This window comes from Alligator sinensis, unplaced genomic scaffold (assembly GCF_000455745.1).
Source record: "Alligator sinensis unplaced genomic scaffold, ASM45574v1 scaffold917_1, whole genome shotgun sequence".
Taxonomy (NCBI): Eukaryota; Metazoa; Chordata; order Crocodylia; family Alligatoridae; genus Alligator; species Alligator sinensis.
Genome location: NW_005841988.1, coordinates 2,860,740 through 2,880,751, shown reverse-complemented (window position 1 = coordinate 2,880,751; position 20,012 = coordinate 2,860,740). Strand labels below are relative to the sequence as shown.

The 20,012-nt window shown below is 41.9% G+C and overlaps 1 protein-coding gene across 5 annotated transcripts in view; it reads left to right on the top strand.

Moving 5' to 3' along the window:
• Positions 1-20,012, top strand: part of SNAPC3 (small nuclear RNA activating complex polypeptide 3) — a 50,394-nt gene that overhangs the window by 4,141 nt on the left and 26,241 nt on the right. For 2 of the 5 annotated variants that reach the window (XR_003093496.1, XM_025201261.1), the window contains exons 1-8: positions 505-938; positions 1,913-1,990; positions 8,636-8,720; positions 11,406-11,510; positions 12,085-12,234; positions 15,470-15,552; positions 16,799-16,963; positions 17,639-17,746. Coding sequence is in view for 4 of the 5 variants with exons in the window: in XM_025201261.1 (XP_025057046.1) it covers positions 1,920-1,990; positions 8,636-8,720; positions 11,406-11,510; positions 12,085-12,234; positions 15,470-15,552; positions 16,799-16,963; positions 17,639-17,746 (767 nt within the window). In the remaining variant the exon portion in view is untranslated. Of the gene's footprint in view, positions 1-504; positions 939-1,912; positions 1,991-8,635; positions 8,721-11,405; positions 11,511-12,084; positions 12,235-15,469; positions 15,553-16,798; positions 16,964-17,638; positions 17,747-20,012 lie in introns of those variants that run through there. The other 3 variants (XM_025201265.1, XM_025201264.1, XM_025201262.1) reach the window with 2 other exon arrangements.

The following is a 20,012-nucleotide window of genomic DNA, read 5'->3' as shown; positions in this document are numbered from 1 at the left end:
ATATTCCCACCAGTGGCTCTGCAATGATGTCGGCCAGCGCCTTCAGCACCCTCGGATGGAGCTCATCCGGGCCTGCCGACTTAAAGGCATCCAGTTCTTCCAAGTGACTCTGCACCATCTCAGGGTCTACGCATGGTAGTCTGGCGCCTTGCTGCTGCCTCTCTACAACCCCAGTGAGAGACTTGTCGTGCCCCTCACTTAGGAACACTGAGGCAAAGAACTCGTTGAGGAGTTCAGCCTTGTCCCCTTCGTCCATCACCAATTGTTTCTGCCCATTTAGCAGGGGTCCTCCAATTTGTCTAGGTCACTCTGAATCCTGGCCCTACCCTCCATCATATCTACTACAGCCCCCAGCTTGGTGTCATTTGCAAACTTGCTGAGGGTGCACTCTAAGTAGTGTGTTTCTTGTTTGTAAGGTCTGGCTCCTTTGGTATTATGGACCAAATCATGGTGGCAGTGATGCCACTGACTTCAGTTAAATTGTAATTTTTCAAAGTTTTATCTGTATATTGGTTGCATCTAGATTTCTAAAGAAACAGATTGTAGGAGTATTTCTCTTAAAAGATAGTTTGTTTAAGGATGAAATGCACCCAGACAGGAAGTCTGCACAGTACTGTACATTAGTTTTGTTCTGAGTTGAGTCTTGTCTAAGATTCTGCAAGCTGGGAAAGTAGGGGCTGATGCTCAAATGAGATCACAGCTTCTTTTTTTTTTTTTTATGGATACTTCCTCAGTCGTACTCTAGGGTTTATGAAATGGTCTCACCCTAGTTTGTGGTGGCAACAGTTTAAAAAAAAAAGTGCATTTATTACATGAGTAAATATTGTGTCGATTCTAGAAAGGCACACCTTGTCACATTGGATGCTAACAAAACTCATAAACTGTAGTCAGAAGGAATTGGACTGATCATCTAAGAAACTGAAAGCTCTAACCAGGAGGTGAGATTATTTACTGCATTTACTTTGCAGGAGTATCGCAGCAATCCAGCGTATGTTGTGTATGTTCCAGTATATGCTGCAGCTCAGGGCTGTCCAAATTTTAAGTGGCCTGGGGTCATGTGCTTATTGGGCCACACTAGCAGGGGTCATGCCATGGGGGACCACCCTGGAGTCTGTATGCATGCCTCCTGCTGCATTGGATACCACCCCCTGCTACTGCGCTCTGTAGCCTGGCACCTCCACTGCTGTACCTTTGTGCAGGGTGCTCCTTTGCTGTGTCCTGTGCCAGGTACCCCTGCTGCTGCCCCCCTTTCCCCTCACTGAACCTTGCTTCCTGGAGCCCCTCCCACTGTGTTCTGTGCTCCCCCCTGCATTGTGCCTGTCCCCCTGCTGCTCCCCTCACCCCCTGCTGCACTGCACGCCCTCTCTTGTTGCATTGTGGTGTCCTGTCTCTGCTGCTCTTCATTGCACATGTGCCCCCCTGCTGCTCACTGGATCTCCCTGCTGGACTCTTCTTCTGGATGCCTGCCTGTGATGCTGCTACTCCCTCTGCTGCACCGCATACCCAGGAGTCCTGACTCACCCTTAGCTTCTTGGTCATGAGCTCCCTCACTGCACCGCACCGCTCAGACACTCAGAGCAACTTAGGCCCTCTTCCAGTGCTGAAGGCTGCGCCATGCTGCATCTCCCTGCCTGGGACAGGGACAGGAGTGATGTCCATGGAATCCCCAGCTGCTGCTGATGTTGGAGCAATGGAGAGAGCAGTGGTGGCTGGATTTAAGCTCTCATAACTCCATGCAGTCCATGGCTGCCAGTTTGAGAGCCCTGCTGTAGCTGTTTATTGAGATTTAAAAATCATATTTTGTTGACCAGTGGTTAGTTGATTTTTTCTTTTTGAGAATAGAGTCACTGATTGCAATGCATATGAAAGGCATGTGATGTGAAATTCCTTTAACAACTGTTCTTATCTTTAGCATTGACATGTTAAAGAGCCCTGATGGAGAAGAAGATCCAGAGGTTATTCCTGAAGACACCACGCTAGAAACTCTTCGGTATGTGTTGTTCTTTCCTTGTAATAACCTTGGTGAGAAACTCTTTAACTGATGAAGTGTAAATGTGCGTGTGTCTTTCAGACAGTGGTGTAGCTGCTAGAACAATTTCTAGAAAAAACATTAAATATATGAAAGCTGTCTTCAAGGAACATTGGTTGTGCTGACCCGCTCTTATAGGGCACTGAAGAATATTAGCAAGAAATTTAGAATTGTGCCATCTGCATTTAGCAATTTGATTAAAACTGAGTATAAAGCACCAGGTTCCTGATTCAGTTGCTGAGCTCTGGATCCAGCTTTTTTGGACTGACATGTAAATTTGAGGCAAAAAATGAACTTGGCACAAGTTGGGAAGCAATTTCTCCAGAGAGCTGTGAGGGTATCTTAGGCAATCCGGCCCCTGATATTATGTTGTGAAGTCTACACTAGTGGTCCTCTGGTTATAGATAAAAGGTCGCACTAGTGTTATCAGTGCCCTTGGACAGTTTGAGTCCTATCTTTTAAAATGCTAATATTTGGCAGTGACAAGCCCAACATATCTGAGGCCCTTTTATATATTAGTTAAATTGCCCTATGCTTGGCCAGCATAGGCTGTTATTGTACTTGGTATACTATGTGCTGTTTGCTTTGCATTGAGTAAACAAAGTGCAGTAATACATAGCTTGCTCTTGCAATGAGTGCTTTTTTGCCATTGATTTTAATGAAAAATATTTGAAAGTCTGCAGTGGGGTTGGCAAGCTGGTCACAGTTGATTGATTGGTCATGTAATGTCAGTTGAACTATTTGACCATGTTCAAATATTGTCAGATATTCCATGAAGCCAAGAACAATCACTTCTGCACATAATGCTGCCTACCTTCTTGATACACTTTTCCAGGGATGTGACCTCTCTGATGCTGAATTTGATTCAGCTTTCAGCCTTATTATGACTGTTGCAAATTTTAAAGGATATAAAAACAAACACTTCGGCAGAATATAGCAAATTATAAAGCAAGAAGTGCCCATTCAGTTCTAAAACAATGTGCAGTACAGTCCCGGTAGTTGAATCTAAACAACTTGTTGCTTCATCATGGTGGAAAGAGTTGTTCTCTTTGCAGTCCAGCTAGAGTGACAGAAATTCTTTTAATACTGCCATTCACTATTGCATGTGTGGAATGAAAGTTTGGGGAATCATCCATTCAAAAAACAGAATTAGACCGAAGACCTCCACTGCTAGGAATCTGGTGACCATGTATAACAATTTTAAGATTAGAAAAGAGAATTAAATGTAAGAGTTCAGATGAATATTCAGAATAAGAGAAAGAAGGAAATACCAGTGATGATGATGAAATTATAGATAAAGCAGTTAGCTGATGGAGATAATTCAAAGCAAAATGCTTGAAGAGTTGGCGTGCTGACTATTTAGTATAACTGCATTTAAAAACTGACTTTTGTCTTTTATAGTTGCTGTGTGTTGCACTTAAAAACGGGTTTTTAAACCTAGTGCTTTAAGAATTGACGCGCTTGGTTGATTAATAGCAGAAAGGTTTGCTTTAATAACTACCAACAAGCTACAAAACTAAATGACAGAAAAAGACTCTTTCTCAATATAAAATGAGCTATTACAGAAAGTCCCAGTACATATTTGGCTGCACCATATTTGCATATTTTTCTCACCAATGCAGGCAGGGAAGCTGGCCCAGTCTTGTAGCCTTTACTTGTGGGCTGGGTGCAGTATGGCTTCTTGATCTTTCTAGGACTGCACACTTCGCTGGCAGTTCTGTCTTGCTTTACACTGTTTAGTTGTATAGCTTCAAAGCATTTTTCCTTGATGTTTGGCTGATTTAAAATCCAAACAAATGTTACCAGATTTGCCCATTACTTTGGGGTGTGCCCATTTATTAGGGATATGTTTCTAGGGTCTTGGTGATTCTGTCAATGTGCTGCTTGTGTTACTATACGGAGCTGTATCTCTCCCTTCTGCAAGCCCTCACCCCCAATGGAGCTATCTTGCAGGACTCAATTTCAATGGGGCTGGGTTCCTCCAGTCCCCAAATCAGTCATACACACAAATTAACATGACACGCCTGATCCACATTTATTAGGGATATGTTTCTAGGGTCTTGGTGATTCTGTCAATGTGCTGCTTGTGTTACTATACGGAGCTGTATCTCTCCCTTCTGCAAGCCCTCACCCCCAATGGAGCTATCTTGCAGGACTCAATTTCAATGGGGCTGGGTTCCTCCAGTCCCCAAATCAGTCATACACACAAATTAACATGACACGCCTGATCCAGCCGGGCTGATCATCATGGACAGGCTGACACCCTCATATGCCAAGAATCAGTTCATCAGAGTAACAATAAACTGCAGTCAGACACAAGCACACAGGTAAACAGAATCCCTCTGAATCCGGCTGGGTGTCCAGCTGACACCCTCATGGGCCAGCATTCAGTTCATAAGGGCACGTCTGAGTCAAACTGGGTCAATCAGCCTGTACAAGCTGATCCCCTTATGTGTTTCAAACTCAGCACGTCCCAATCTTTGGCCTCTTGATGAGCAGACCCCACAATAATTTGGGCTTCACAGGGATCTTTAGCATAGGTAAAAGAAGCGTTGCTGCAGAGCACGGGAGGAAAGAGAAGCAGAGAAGGAAAAATATACCCAATTACTACCAGTTTGACTATAAAAGTTATTTATTGCTAAGCATATGAAATATATAATAGTACTAGTAGTAATAGACATGCAAAAGAAAAACAAACACCAACAATGACAATACTACCCTGGTTTCACTAAGTATTTGGGGAAACTTAGCTCAAGCTTAACTGATACAGTTCAGGTTCAGAAGTTTATGCCTAGAAAGAAGACAGAGAACGCTGGGATCTCACCTAGTCCACGGTACTCAGGCTGCAAAGCTGACAGGCACAGTCTGTAGCACAGTCCTTGAAGGGAGAGATGATCTGTTCTTCCAGCGTCCCAAGAACGACAGGGGATGGTGTCAGCACAGGGGTTTTCTTCTTCTCCTTCTTTCCTCCTGCTTCTACTTCTTTTTCTTCCTTTTCCTCTAGCAGCACACACACTTACAGATTTTTATACCCTCAGTTCAGCTGCTCCGTAGCACCCTCAGTAGTGTAAATCATTGTCTTTTCTATTGACAAGGGGTTATCTGGTTTGGACCATCTCAGGAAACTGATTGATAATCAGGAAACACTTAAGATTAGGGAGTAACCCAAATACTTGGGAGCCAGCTTGAAATTCCTATGGGTGGCAGATATACTGATGGGATATCTCATGGTTTCTTCAGGAACAATAGATAGCTTGCAGCATCAGGATTTTGGATTTTTACTTGTTGTGCACAAGCCTCAGCTTAGCATGACTTTTCCAGATCTTACTATAGTCTTTTAACAGACTTAAAGCAATTATTGGGGTGCTCATAACCTTTTGTGGAGAGGACTCCCACCAGTTGTCTTGGGAAAGATATGACAACACCTGGGATTAGGGCTCCAGCAGGCTGGATGCTGTGATGAACCCTTAACCATTGTTCAAATGTTGCCCATACCCCCTCTGACTTGGTCTCTTGCCTCAGCATTCCCTAACCCGGCAACCGAGTTTTAGTCAATCAAGTTTAAATAGGCCTCCCATAGTGGGACCGGGGAATGTACGGCCCAAGATGCCTATTAAACTTAGAGGGGGTGGGGGGAGAGAGTCCTTAGTAAATCCAGATTAGAACTGGTCTGATAAATGCTGAGCTGGGTGTGTGTGAACATGGGTTGATTAGCATTTGGAGCACAGATTCCCCATCATGCAGTGCTCCCCTGCTTCTCTGGTCCCAGAATTCACTGCAGTCTCTGCTTCAGGCTTTCTGTTCTCCATCTCTCATGTAAATGAATGGTCATCTGGTTCCATCTCGGATGCAAATGAGACCTAGGGCAGTTGGTTCACTCTTGTCACCCTTATCTTGAGGGTCTTAGGTGTGTCTCTCACTGCATCTTAATTAGTTTCGTTTAGGTAGAGGAGGGGAGGGAGGGGGGTGAGTCCTTTGTGAGTCAGACAGACTGCATCCTGTGCCAGGGTTGCCCAAGAACACACAGCTGAGACGTAACACAAAACAGGGAGGAAAAGGGTGACCATCATGTTACAATTGTTAAATTGCCTGGCTCCTGTTTTTGAATTTGTCTAGGTGTGAAGATTTGTGTTTTTTTGCAGCTATTGGCTAGCTTGGCAATTAAATGTGGTGGACCTTGAGTGGTCAAACAGGATACTTAGAGGCATTGGTTACTGGACCTGTCTTTGGGTATTTGTTTATCAGTGGGGCAAATTTGCAATAGCTTGTACCAGTGATGGTCTGTTTACAAAACTCCAGACATACATTGAATGATTAAGGTATTTGTAACACCTTAGACATTGGATGCCTGTTTTGAGAAATGTGAGGATGTCACGTACAGGACCTCTTTTCTGCATCTTTTGCAGGTTTTGTTTGAAATGTGTATTTAGTCTTTTGTCTTCTTTAATTGCTAGGTCATTTGAAATCTATATGTTGTTTCCTTGCCTTCTTTATTTACACTGGCTCAGCCTTTTTCTTTGGCTTTCTTTGCTTTTAGATGCTTATGGGCATTTATACATATACATTTTCATGCTGGGACATGCCGGAGCAGACTCAGTTAATTGAGTCTGCTCCGCATGCTAGTTGAGGCGCACTGTGCTGTATTGCTTGCACTTGTATAAGTGGCAAAATGCATGTCAGCATGCAGAAAATGGCAGTGGTGTGCTTTTGAACTAAAACGCATCCAGCGTGTTTTAGTTCAAAAGCACGCTGCTGCCATTATCTCAGTGCTGACGTGCATTTCGCCACTTATACAACTGCATGCACCGCAGTGCCAGGTGCCTTTAAAAGCACCCAGTGCGGTGGTGCAAGCATGTGTACAAATGCCCCATGTGATGAGTGTGTCAGGTGTCTGCCAACAATTTTTGTTTTGGAGGAACCATCACTTATTATTTTATGGCATGGGTCAGGTATTGCATACCACAAGGGCCTCTCCCTCTTATGCCTAATGGGTTGCAAGCCATTAGCGGAGTTTGATTTTCTTTGTGGCAGACTTGTTATTACAACCCAGTCTTGCCCCAGCTGCTGTTTTGCATTTTTGTGCAAGAGGCAGTGTTCCAAGCTTTCATAGCCAGCACGGTGTGTGTTTTATTTCAGTTTCTTTTCTTTTTTTTAATTTTGTAACTGTTTGGGCTGGTCCTGGGGTTGCAGGATAAACCCAAGGAAAAGAAAAAAACCTGTTTCAGTGTTGAATATCATTTGTATTTACACTTACCTAACATTGCTGGTTCTGATAAATCATTACAGTTTTTCAGAGTTTAATTGCATTGTTTCACAATGACAGTTAACTTTTTGTTGTAATTAGCATAAGTATCTAACCTATTGAAGATTTAAAATATCTCTCTTCACTGTTCTAATAAGTTAATGATTAAAATATTTGACCGTTACTTGGCCGATCAGTGGACTGAGTACACAACCCTAGACTCTGAAGGAAAATAGACATGCCTATGTCTTGAAAAGTGTGGTAGAGATGTAGAAATATGGTATGATTGAGAAGCAGTATGCTTTTCCTTGTAGGTTCCTTGGTTTGGGGGGGGGTTAACATCTACATCTCCCTCCTTTTTCTTTTCGCTTAAGTGAGACAAAATAAATAGCTTGGATTTCTGATTTGGTCTGATGTATACACAGCAAGCCGTTAAAACAATCATGAAGGAAAGTAGTTTGGTAAGAGAGGCCGCCATCATCAGTCAGTGTAACTTAAAGCCACATAAGGTTTCTGTACCTAGATGTTCTTGGATAGTACTCAACCAACAGCAACACTGAGGTGCCTGGGAAGAAAGAAGCTTATGATGTTCTTCCAGAATCCTTTTTAACTCTTCCTTTTTTAACGGTGAGACTGTCCAGTGTAATTACCTGACTTGAATATAGCATCTAACTGGGTGACTTGTATTAAGGAAAGTTGAATAGTTTGAATGTCATGGTTTGTTCTAGTTGATCAGGTTGATTGCAAAAACGGTGGGGTTATGCTGCTCAGCAAATTTCTGACAATCAATATAATGATACATACCTAGACTCATGGAATATGAGGGAAGGTAAAGAAAACTCTTAAATCCTCAGGTCTGTGATTTTGTTGAATTTAACTAGTAATTCATGCTTAAAACAATATTAGAGTAGCAGTTCCCAAATAGGTAGAAAATAATGGTTCCACTTTCAGTTTCATAGCTGTCTCAAAACTCATACTTTTGGCTACTCTGCATTTGTGCAATTTGAGGGATAAGGGAATTCATTTGAAGCTGTCTTCTTTCTGCATACACTGATCACTTATTGGCCTTGTGAAGGAGGAGGTGTTCAGGTGCAAACAAAATAGCAGGCTCATATTAGCTCCAAGGTGGCCATTGCTTTTAGATACAGTGGACAAGGGAAAAAAGCATATGTAAGTTCTTTAGTTAAGAGGCATAGGAAAAGGTCTTGGGGAGAGTTCTTTTTCTTTAATTTTTCTTTCTATAGGCCAAATACTAGATGGTGCTAAGCATATGCATTTGCCAGTCACGTTTAGGGAAGTTATGATTGATTATCTCAATGCCAGTCAGTTTAACACTTTGCTTTATATTATCCTTTCCCCTCTAGAATTAGAAAGAAGGCACTGGATAAGCGAGAGGAAAGCATAATTATAGATCGTCCGTGCAGAACAGAAACATTTATTTATGAAATGGTAAGATTCCTTTCCATTTGTTACGAACATAGCCACTGGGAACCCCAGGAGCCCAGGAGGCTCTGCTGCACTTGCTCCAAGGAACAGATTGAGGTTGCCCTGAAGTAGCTCCTTAGTTCCTTTGTAGCTACACTGGATTCTTCAGCTGCAATGAGGCATCTCTGCTAGCCACTAATGGCATCCACTTATAGGTTATGGAAGAAATGATGGGTCCCCCTCTCTGTTGAGAGAGTCAGCTTGGAATTTCACTCGCCTAGAAATGTATTGCTTCAGCTGGCAATCATAAGGAGACAAACAGCAAAAAGGATTTATTGCATAGGCTGAAAGAGATATGCAAACAAAACAGACCATAGGTTTGGAGATAAAAAGAAAACAAGTACAGAGTCTTACCCTCATGGCCACCGCTAGCTTCCGTAAGAGTCATTGCCAGAGTTCTGGAGATTGGCTTTCATGCCAACTCTACCAGTCCTGGTAGAGCCAGTGAACGTCAAAGCCTGAGATTCAAAGATGAATATTCTAGCCTATCTAGGCTCTAAAAGACTGGAAGCCAGCTGCCCTCCCTCTGTCCTCCCCCCCTGCCATTAATGCTATTCTAATGCTCATGAGTCACCAGGATCCTTCAGGAAGTTCTGGTGTGTTTGAAATACCTGGAGTTCTGCTGGCTTGGTGGGCCATCACTTCCAGATCCCTTTGCTATTGTAGAGTTGATTACGTCATAAATGGACAGGATGCAGGGGTGCCCATCCTACTAGTGGCCCCTTCTGTCTGCAGTTGTAAATAGTCATTGTCTTGACCCTAGACCACAAGGGCAAGGGATAATTAGCAGTTCTGTCCAGTCCCTGAGTAGTTCCCTGACTAGACCATATCCCAAATCATAAAGATATACATAGACCATAACATGGACTTTATGATGAAACCACGCATGCCATATCAATACAGTAAAGCACAAGGAAACAATGATGACATGCCACAAACTCCAAAACATAACAGGGTTTGTGACACCCTTTTTCTAGAGTTGCAAGACAATGAAAGGGTTTCTATTTCTATGCTGTGAAGCCAGGTATACCATTCCAACTAAACTAAGAGTTTGTAAACAATGATTCCATTGACACTTCCTTAGGTGAGGTGGTAGTTTGTTCTGAAAGTATTTCTAGGTCAATAACTTTTTCTCTCATTGTGTTGGAGCAGTATCTAATATACTCCAATATTGTCTGAATCTCCTTCACACCACCACAGTACAGCAGTTCCTATATGGTCCCAATATGTTGGGTGCTGTTCAAACATATGGTAAGATTAGACAAAGGAAATACTGAAAGTTCACTCCTAGAAACCTGTGATATTGCCAAAATCTCAGCTTCTGTTTAAAAACATGCATATCAGGGAGTGTAGAGACATGGCTCTGGCTTCATCAGTCAGATCTCCTGAGCCAAGTTACCAGTATTGCCACCCCAGGTTTTCAAGAGCCATGAGATTGGCTTTAAAATAATAAATTTATCATCAACCCCCCCCTGCCCCAAACTTAGTATTTTTAATTTGTCTGGTTGACCCACTGAAACATTGGTTCTCACCTTTTAGGACTTGAGGCACCCCTCCATATCTTTTGTGCATTGAGTGGTACCCAATTAAAAATAAATAAATTATATATTACAGTGCGTATCTCCTGGGGCTGTGCAGGGGTGAAGAATCATCTACGCATGGACAAGCCTGAGCCTGCCCTTATTTCTTTAGCTTATCTGCTTTTTTTCTCACATCTCACTTAGTTCCTCACACCTCGTGGTACCCGTCATAGCATCTAGTGGCACCACAGGGTGCCCCAACACCCTAGTTGAGAATCACTGCATTAAGGTTTGCTTTTAAGCATTTCTCTGTTCATCAGAGGTAATTTTTTTTTAATTGAAGGATTTAATTTGTAAATCTCCAGCTCCTTGGGACAAATGCTTACAAAAGAAAGACCAAATACTGTGAAAGTTAGAGCTGCACAGTACACACACAACTGTCCTTTGGAACAGAGGCTAATAGCTGCTCAGCAGTCTTGGGGTCAACCTGTTTAAGAAGAGAGCTTGTGTATCATAACAGATGCTCTGGAATTCTGCTTTGTCTATAGTTGTAATGGAACTTAAAGTAAAACTTAAAACACATTAGAAAGCTTTTGTTTTATTGTCACTAGGAAAAGAGAGTAGTGTTAGAGTCCATTTAGCTTGAACTCCAAAGAATTGCCCTCATCCTTCCACTGAGATCCAACAGCATTAAGCATCTTTATTAATAAGGCTAAAAGAGCAGTTTGTGCTGCCCAGAGTGCCAAAACAGCGTTTTTGCAGCAGTCTGTCTTGGTTTGTGTGTGTTTGTGTGGGCAGAGTTGGGGCAGACTAATTGCAACAAAAGGGAGACATTACTTCCTCAGTCTCTGGCAGCTGGGGCTTCATCTGAAGGGAAGAGCATGACAGATGCTTTCAGTTCATCTCCAGAATGTAGCAGTCAGTGCCACAAAAGGCCTGGCTCTGCTGGATTTTTGGTTTGGAGATTTTGGCAGTTGTAAAGGGGAAAGAAGCTTCAGGACCCATACATTATTAACAAGAGGCAGTATTGTGAAAGAATGTGTTTTCACACACTTTCTCCTTGTCTGGTTTCTGCACAAGCAGCAATAAAATATACTCTGACACAGTTATATCACTTTATATCTTCTAGGAGTCTCAACCTGTTGGAAAGAGGCCTAACAATCCAGAAGATCTAGTTGAAGAGGGAGACCTGCTTTTAACTTTGAACATCTACTGTCCTGTCATATTTGAAAAGGTTAGTGTTAAATTCTCCAGGTTAGGTTTTGATACCTTTATCCAGCTTGAAGAGTGCCATGCTCCACCAGTAGCTCTGCTAAAATCACTCAAGCAGTGTGATGCTATAAAAAGTGAGCTACTGAACACTACAATTGTGTTAGCATCTACAGTTATCTAGCTGGAGCCCTGTTATGTTGGGCACCGTGTAAGAATAGTGGATGACAAGTGGCCAGGGTAGCTTTTGATGATTCTAGGTTGCAGTTGAAGAGACATAAACATTTACAGCAGTTTGGTAGGAACTCTGCTTTACAGAAGAATCAGAATATGTAGTATCTGAAGTTAAAGTACTATGTTTGTACATAGCTGTTAGGTCAGGCCCAAGCTACTTGCTACTACAGGGAGTTTAGCATTTGTGCTTCCAAATGACTCTCTTGCTCTAAAGAGTAGCTGTAGAGGGCAAGCTTTTGGCAGCTTTGTTTGGAGGGACATTGGGCCTTCTGCTGTTCATATTGGCCTCATACTGGAGCAGCATTTGTACTAAAGATGTTCTGGTACTTGCTTTAACTGAAGCCATCTCCCTTTTTGCTTTCTAGCATAAAGAAAACAAACCATATCAGACGGTCCTTGTGTTAGGGAGTCAAAAACTCACTGAACTAAGAGACTCCATTTCCTGTGTCAGTGACCTCCAGATTGGTGGTGAGTTCAGCAGCCAGCCTGACCAGGCTCCGGACCACATCAGCAAGGTACAGTCATCTGATTTAAAGGCACCAAGGCATGGGAATGTGTGTGTAGTCCTTCCCTCTACCCACATACCCCAGGAGAAGGTGTGACTGTACTGTCTGACAGTGGTCAAGTTCTGTAACGATGATTCTCAACCTTTTAGATTTGAGGCACCCCTTGGAAAATGCCGGTTCTTAGTTTTCACTCTTTTTTTTTGCCTATAGAAAAATAATAGAGCTTTTTTTTCTGTTGCAAAGAATTCAGAAAGACCACAACAATGGACTTCTACTTGAAATCTCTGAGTTTATCTTGCAAATCATGTTTGCATATCTAAAAGTGGTACCTTGAATCACTCTCAAAAGGATCTCAGGGCAACCTGGTTGAGAATCACTGTTCCATAATGTGAGTAAGGGTCAGTTGTGTTCAGCCCTTTGCCAAAATGACCTGGTTTGAACAGAGTTGGATGATGTGGTAATGTTCTATTTACACTGACATTAGAATTACAACAGCCTGCTAGTTTTAGCCAGAAGTTCACTTTCTTCCATCTACCTTATGTAATGCCCTCTAGAGCCCTCTCCTGTCTGACCTCATGATGAACAAGGAAACATTTTCTTTTCTAAATTCCCTGTCTTTTGGTAGAGTGCCCCCTGGTTTGTTATACTTTAAGCTGTCAAAAATATAACAAAAACTTAATGTGTGTAATGAAGAAAAGTGGTCATGTATTTAAGCTACTGGACTGGGACTCTGGATACCTGAGTTAAGTTCCTGGCTCTGCTTACATAATGATTGTGCAGTCCCTTCACCCTTTTGATCCTAACCTTTAAAATGCTTTTAACAGTATTCCCCCCAGCCTTTTTCCACCCTTTCTCTGACTTCTGTATTAAGATTGTAAGCTCTCTTGTGGATCTGGATCCTCTCTGGAGGTATGACTCCATGGCAGCTCCTGCAGTAAAATGCTGTGGCTGAATGTACAGTTAGCCCCCTAGATAATCTGTGGGCAAGGCTCTTTCTGCAGCAGGATTTTGGTGACAAAATAGAATGACAGAATTGTACAGAATCCCTAACAGGCCAGCCGTCACCACCCTGATTGCACGGCTTCAAAAATTTGGTCTTTGCATTTTCACAATGGTAGCCTTGGTCATTCCCTTATGTTAATGGCTGACAGCCAGCAAAGTGTAAAACATGTAGGGTAATTAGAGGGAAGGATGGAGAGATTTCAGATTGTTCTTACTGAATTAGAATTACACAGTTTTGTTAATCTTTGGATGTCGTGGTAGGGATACTAGGATATACTTGCACATCATGTTCACTGATTTTTGTCAAATACCTTGAGATGTATGGATGCTTTAAAGACAATCAGGTTTTCATGGTATTAGGTAGTGTGAAGCACCTCATGCTTCTAAGTACAGAATAATTTCAGCTCAAGTTAATTGCCCAAAGTCAGCAGATTCCAGTGGGAAAGATCAACTCTCTTATTTTACATTGCAGTTAAAAATAAGGAGAGGCTCATGCTCTGGATTTGCGATTTCCTTTTATTACAGTAAAACTGTGTATACACCGTGTGTGTGTATAGTATAATGACGCACAACATATGTAAGATGTGTTCCTAAACAGAAAGGTTCTTTACAGAAGTGTTAAATTCTAAGACGTTTCCATATGGAGTTCAGCTAATGTTCTAAAGCATCCTTTCGCTTTTTTTTCTGCTTTGAGTGCTTGTCTACCCATAAGGCAGACAAGGTTCCTTGGGTGAATTTGATATCTTTTATTAGACCAACCCAAATAGTTGGAGAATAGTTATTAAGCAAGCTTTCGAGTTCAAAAACCCTTCGTCAGGCTAAGGAAGTTTCAGCAGTTGGTGTGCGCTCTTCCTGGATGGAATGAAAAGTAAAGAAGCCAGGGGCTGGGCTAGGGAGTCAGTTGCCAGGCAGATTATAATGTATCAGCCTACACCCCTGTCTACCCATAAGGCAGTTGGCCAGTTTCCCTGGTCAAAGAAGGACTTGCTGTCTGGAATCCTAAGTCTCTTTCAGGGTACAGTTTTCTTCTTCAACAGGTTGTATAGGGCAGGGGTTCTCAATCCCTGGGCTGTGGCCTAGTGCCGGGCTGCAGCAGATTGGCTGCTGGACCAGAAGTGGCTGCGGACAGCCAAACTGTGGTCCCCCAAAGCTGGGTGGAGAGGCCATGGCTCCTTCTGCAGAGCCCGCGGCAGTGCAGGGTTTAAGTTCTGATAAGGACAATTCAAATTTGTTTTTTTCATTTGAAGAAATACTGTTTGCCTCTCCTTTTAGCTTTGTAAACAAGAACAGTCCTTTAACTATCATGGTAAAAGCAGTGGAGATGAAAGTGACTCTTGGTTATTGTGCTTCCCTTCCCTCCACCCCAGCATTGTTTCTTCCTTGATGATACAAAGAGAGTTTCATAAGAGGGATATGCTTACCCTTTTGTGTTGTGGGAGAAAAGGGGGGAGAGAAGATATATTTTATATAGAGCTATATAACCTTGCATGAATAATGGCTACTTAGTGGTTAGATTCAATAATTTCTTGATGTAGAATTCTGTGCCCAGGTCATGCTAATATGAAGATCATAAAGTGTTAATTATTTTGGTAGGGACATGTTTGTTTGAGATGACCTGTCTCTATGTAACAAATTATGCAATTACAAGATTAAAGAGGGCATTTTTTGGAATGTTGAATATCTTCTGAGTCTCCAAAAGGGAAGGGGGGGATGCTTTTACCTTCTAAAACAGCACATCTATCTTTTTTTTTGTAGATGTGAGCATTTTCTTTTGCCACATGACCACCTCGAGTTTGTTTTGATGCAGGATTACAACAGAATTGTCATCCCGAGGAACAGTGCACCTTGCTGCCTAGTTTTCTCTGACCTTGCTGATTTTTTCAGTACTTTGCAGCAAAATTTTGCCTAAATGCCATGGAATGATGCTCCTGATCTTTAGAAAATAGGGATCAATGGCAGAAGGGAGGGAAGAAAAAAGAGAGAATATGTATGAGCAAGATCAGCATGTCCTTAGGAGAGTAATATTGCATAGCCACGGACAGTAAAAGAAGCCACATTATTTCATCTCCATGTAAGCTGAAACCAGTAAGGTTGATCAGGTCAAAAACTGACAGTATATGACTCAATAAAACTATGTACACAAACTGCATGTTTTCCTCATAGGCTTCATTTTGCAAGGTTTCTGGTGTTTTAATGTATTGCTTTGTATTATTAAATCCTTATTTTTCTCTCTCTATCCAAGGATCTGTACAAAGCTGCCTTCTTTTATTTTGAAGGAGTTTTTTACAATGATAAAAGGCATCCAGAGTGCAGAGATCTGAGCAGGTATAGTATTTATAGATCTTGTTTTGGAGGGAACTCTTTTTGGGGAGAAGGAAAATTTGACCAGGTCTCCTGATGATCTGGTGTGTTTCTGAAGTAGGAACTTTTAATAGCTGGGTGAAGGTAAATCAGACTTGTTCCATTCAGTATTGACTGACTTATTTTCCTCAGCCTGCTCCTTACATTCAAGTTTTCTGAAAAAAGAGAAGGTTCCTAATTTCTCTCCTTGTCTGTACCCTTTTCCAACACTGGGGTGGAACTTCTCTTGCACCTCTAACATGGTAGCATTTGGGGTTGATTTACTTCTTGGCAGTTGACAGCTGTGAAAGGGAAAGGCTGGGTAGTTAGTTTGGCCTGGAATAGATTTTAAAATGGCCCATTAATAGCATCTGCTAAAAGGTGTCTTATCTGAGGAAGAAGAATGGATGGATGTAGGCCCAGGATCTCTCAACTCTTAAGGGTTGTACAGTTCCTCAGATCCTTCATTCTCCTCAGGTTTACGACCACAGATATGAATTGTTCATTAAGTGTTTTGATTGGCTGTGTTCAGATTTCTTTGCTTCACTGAAACTTTTGAAACGGGACTGAACCAGTTCTCTTGTGGATGTGGAAGGTGTCAATTAGTTGGGAATTATGTTTTTGATACATTCTGTATCTATCTTTCACTATTGTGAAATGTTATTTTTCACCATTCTGTTTTTGTTACCTTCTTTATGGTTTTCATTGATAAGGCTGCTTTGTTTTTACATCTAAGGAACCTAATACAAATGCATCTATCATAAACTAAACTATATCTAATACATGTGGGCCATGGCCCACATTTATTTAATGGCACAATGGGATCTGATCTCTGATCCCAACAATCGCACCTCCTGCCTTGCCACATGTTCAGATCCAGTGGTGCTATTACTACTTTCCCAGGCCCCTTCTGGACTGGCAAGTTGAAAGCCGGGTTGCCTATGTGAACTGGAGTGGTCCCACGGCTGGGACCAACAGTCAGCTGATTGTTACTCCCAGTCCCAGGACCACACATGGTCTAGAACTGCTCCAGCTTGTTGCTACCCTACCCCACATTCAGTTTAAGATGTGATGGAAACCAACCACAGTAGTACTATACGTCTTTTGTGGAATATTTTTGTGGCTGGCTTACTGTTTTGCTATACCATTAATTTCTTGAACATGTGAGGGAAAAGATTTACTAAACCCAGGTTCTTGTATAACAACGCTGACACTCTTTTCCTCATTTTAGAACAGTAATTGAATGGTCAAAATCTCATGACAGAGGCTATGGGAATCTTCAGGCTGTTAATATGGAAGGTTATACCTTCAATGACTTGTCCCTCAAAATTGGTTTTCCATATCTGTACTGTCACCAAGGTGATTGTGAACACATTGTTACCATCACAGACATAAGGTAAGTAACTACAATTTGAGAGTTCATGTAGTTAGGAAAGGCAAAGCACTTACATAACTTCCTCACTAGTAGAACACCTCATACAGTTTATTGTGTCATGGAGAATACAATTAGGAAAAGGTTCTGTGCCTAATCCTCTGCAGCAGAAAGGAGATGCCTCTTCTCCCACTTCCCTTCCCTCTGATATTGTATTGCTCCATATTCTCCACTTCTTTCTCTCCTCCATGTATCTCACTAGCATTCATTTAAACAGCCTGATCCTGGGAAAAGTTGGGCACCTTGAGTACTCAGCTACTTGTGGTCATCCATCATAGGTCTCCTCAGTGGATAGAAGGTAGAAACACTCTTGCACTTCTACTTCTTCTGTAGCTGGAACCAAAAAACAACTTGTCTTTTTTGAGCCTGCTGCACTTAGGGCTTTCATGGCACTCTGCACGTTCTAGGATAAGGGATTACATGACTAATATAAAGTACTAGTAAACATAGTGAACGAATCTCCAGTGTGTTGCAGTTAGTGTTGTTTTACAGATTACATTTGTGTTAAGCCACATTGAATATGATTTGTCCCGACTTAAACTGGCCTTTAAATCATGGTAAGTGCCATCATTTTACATCATTATCTGGGGTGATATTTTGCAATATAGTTAAGTCTTATTCTCTCCTTCTTTCTGTGAGGCTTATTCATCGTGATGATTGTCTGGACAGAACTCGTTATCCTCTGCTAATCAAGAAGCCTTGGCTATATACCAGAAAATGCTTTGTGTGCAAAATGTATATAGCCAGGTAAGTGATCAAACTTATTTGGTTATCCAGGTTGCTTCACCCCACTAAAGCTTCTACTTGTGGAAGTCTCGTTGCTTTTTATATACTCTGTGTGTGTGTGTGCGTGTGTGTGTGCACACATGGCTTTTTTTTTTTAATCGTCTATGATTATAATTAGTTCAAGCTATTAATAGTACAATCCAGCATGATTCTCAGTGCATAACTTCGTGTGCTTTTTGATCTTGTTCTTTGTGAAAAATGTGCTCTACAGTCCTTATAATATGCCCATCTCATAAACTAACTGATGCCAGGACAGCCAAAAGATTTGAAATCGTAGTGGTGCCAAATCTTTGGAGAGTGTTCTGCTCAGTGCGTAGAATCAATATAGGACTTAGAGCAGTTTGTTTTCCTGAGTTTGACAGAGAATGCTGGATTAAATTTGTTATTATTACAAAAATGTAACATGGTATTCCCCCCTCTTTTCAGGAGAAATATGCAATATTTCTTAAATCCAATATATTAAGGGGTGGTGGTAGAGTATGGTTACAGAGGAAGGGAGTGAAGCATGCATTTAGAGTAATATAGGAAGGTTGAGAGAGCCTAGAATAGTAGTTGTTGGTAAATGTTAAAATACCAAAATATAGCTTCTCCTGGGAGTCTGATGTTTTTGTCCATGCACCCCAGTAGGATTCCTTTTTGGTTCCACATGCACAAATGTACGTCTTTTGTTTTCTACACTGTGCATGAATTGATCTCTTGAAATACCACAAACAGGCTTTACTGGTTGAATAGTCAAGTTAAAGAGCTGAGAGGTATTTGGTGGTATCATTTGGTGGTAGGAAAAACTCATCTATTGTCATTGTATAAATCTTTGTAGCAGGAAAATAAACTAGTCCCAAGAGCAAGGTATAAATTCCTATGTTTCAAGAAGATTTGGCTTGGTTGTTCTCAAAAACAAGTTCATGCCCCTTTTCCCACTCTGGCACAAGAACTGTGCTCTTATATATTGAGGGATTTGATTTAAGCTCACTTAGGATGGAATGCCAGCATCCATCTTGTTGGGACAGTCCATCCCAGCATTTTTAGTTGAGCTCCCTAGATGCCATTTTGAAAATAGGGCTTATAATCATGTGAGATGCCCATGGGTGATCCAGGATTTTGTGAAGATAGGGTGCACCGCAGGGGGGACTGCAATGCAGCTCCCAGGTCCCCCTCCTCCCAGACAGGCAGACCATATCACATGAGCAGCAGCATCTCATTTATTTATTTATGTATGTATTTATTTATTTTTAAGCCCCAAATCAGTTAAGAAGCCCATCCACCATCCCCTGCACACTTGGCACCCTGTCCCTTCCCCTCTACCCTCAGCTGCACGTCTCCATCCCTTCCATTCAGGATGGAAGGATGGGGAAGGCAGTGTCAAAGGTGATAGTCTCCAGTGACATTAAGTTTAAATCCAGGACTAGCACTTAGGTGGGAGATGTCGAATCATGGTTGACCAGAGCTGCTCTGAGTGCATATTGTGCATGTTCTGTTCTATGCTGAAATAGCAGGGGACTTGATTTGTTGGGGCATTTAAAGACTATCATAAAGAAAATTATTAGTCAGCTTCCCCCACTTTACTCTGACAGTGCCAGTGGTGTCAACTTCTCCTGTAACTAATACCCTCCCTTGGTAATCTTCTGTTTTGCCTGACTCATTTCAGCCTATGATTTAAAAGAAAGGGGGGTGTGTGTGTGTGTGTGTGTGTGTGTGTGTGTGCTCCTGAGTTGAAACAAATTCAGAAGTGATCAGACAGTAATTAAAATTGTTGCAAACTCTGCTTTTTAATTAACAAACAATAATGAAAACTTACTAATGCCTCTGTGTAATAGTAAGACAGCTTAGAACCTACTAAATCTTCATGCTAATAACACTGGGGGAAAGCCTTCAACTCTTTAAGAGCAACATTAAATACCAGTGCCTGTGATCAGGCCGTTTTTCATGTAATTGTATCTCCCTGCTCAGTTATTTGTCAGTTTTCTGAATTAATTTGGTGGTTGCTCAGGCTGTTCAGATTACTCAGGAATCTATTTTTTGTCTAAAGCAGTGGTTCTCAATTGGGTGGGGGGGGGGGGGACTATTGGGGGTTCCTGTCTCAGTCTGAATATGTTTTTTTTGGGTCGGGGGGGGGTTGGTGGGGGGGGGGGGGGGGGGGGGGACTATTGGGTGTTCCTGTCTCAGTCTGACTATGCATGAGGCACATGGGGCACTTTTACCTGGCAGCAGTGGTGGCATGGCCCCAGTT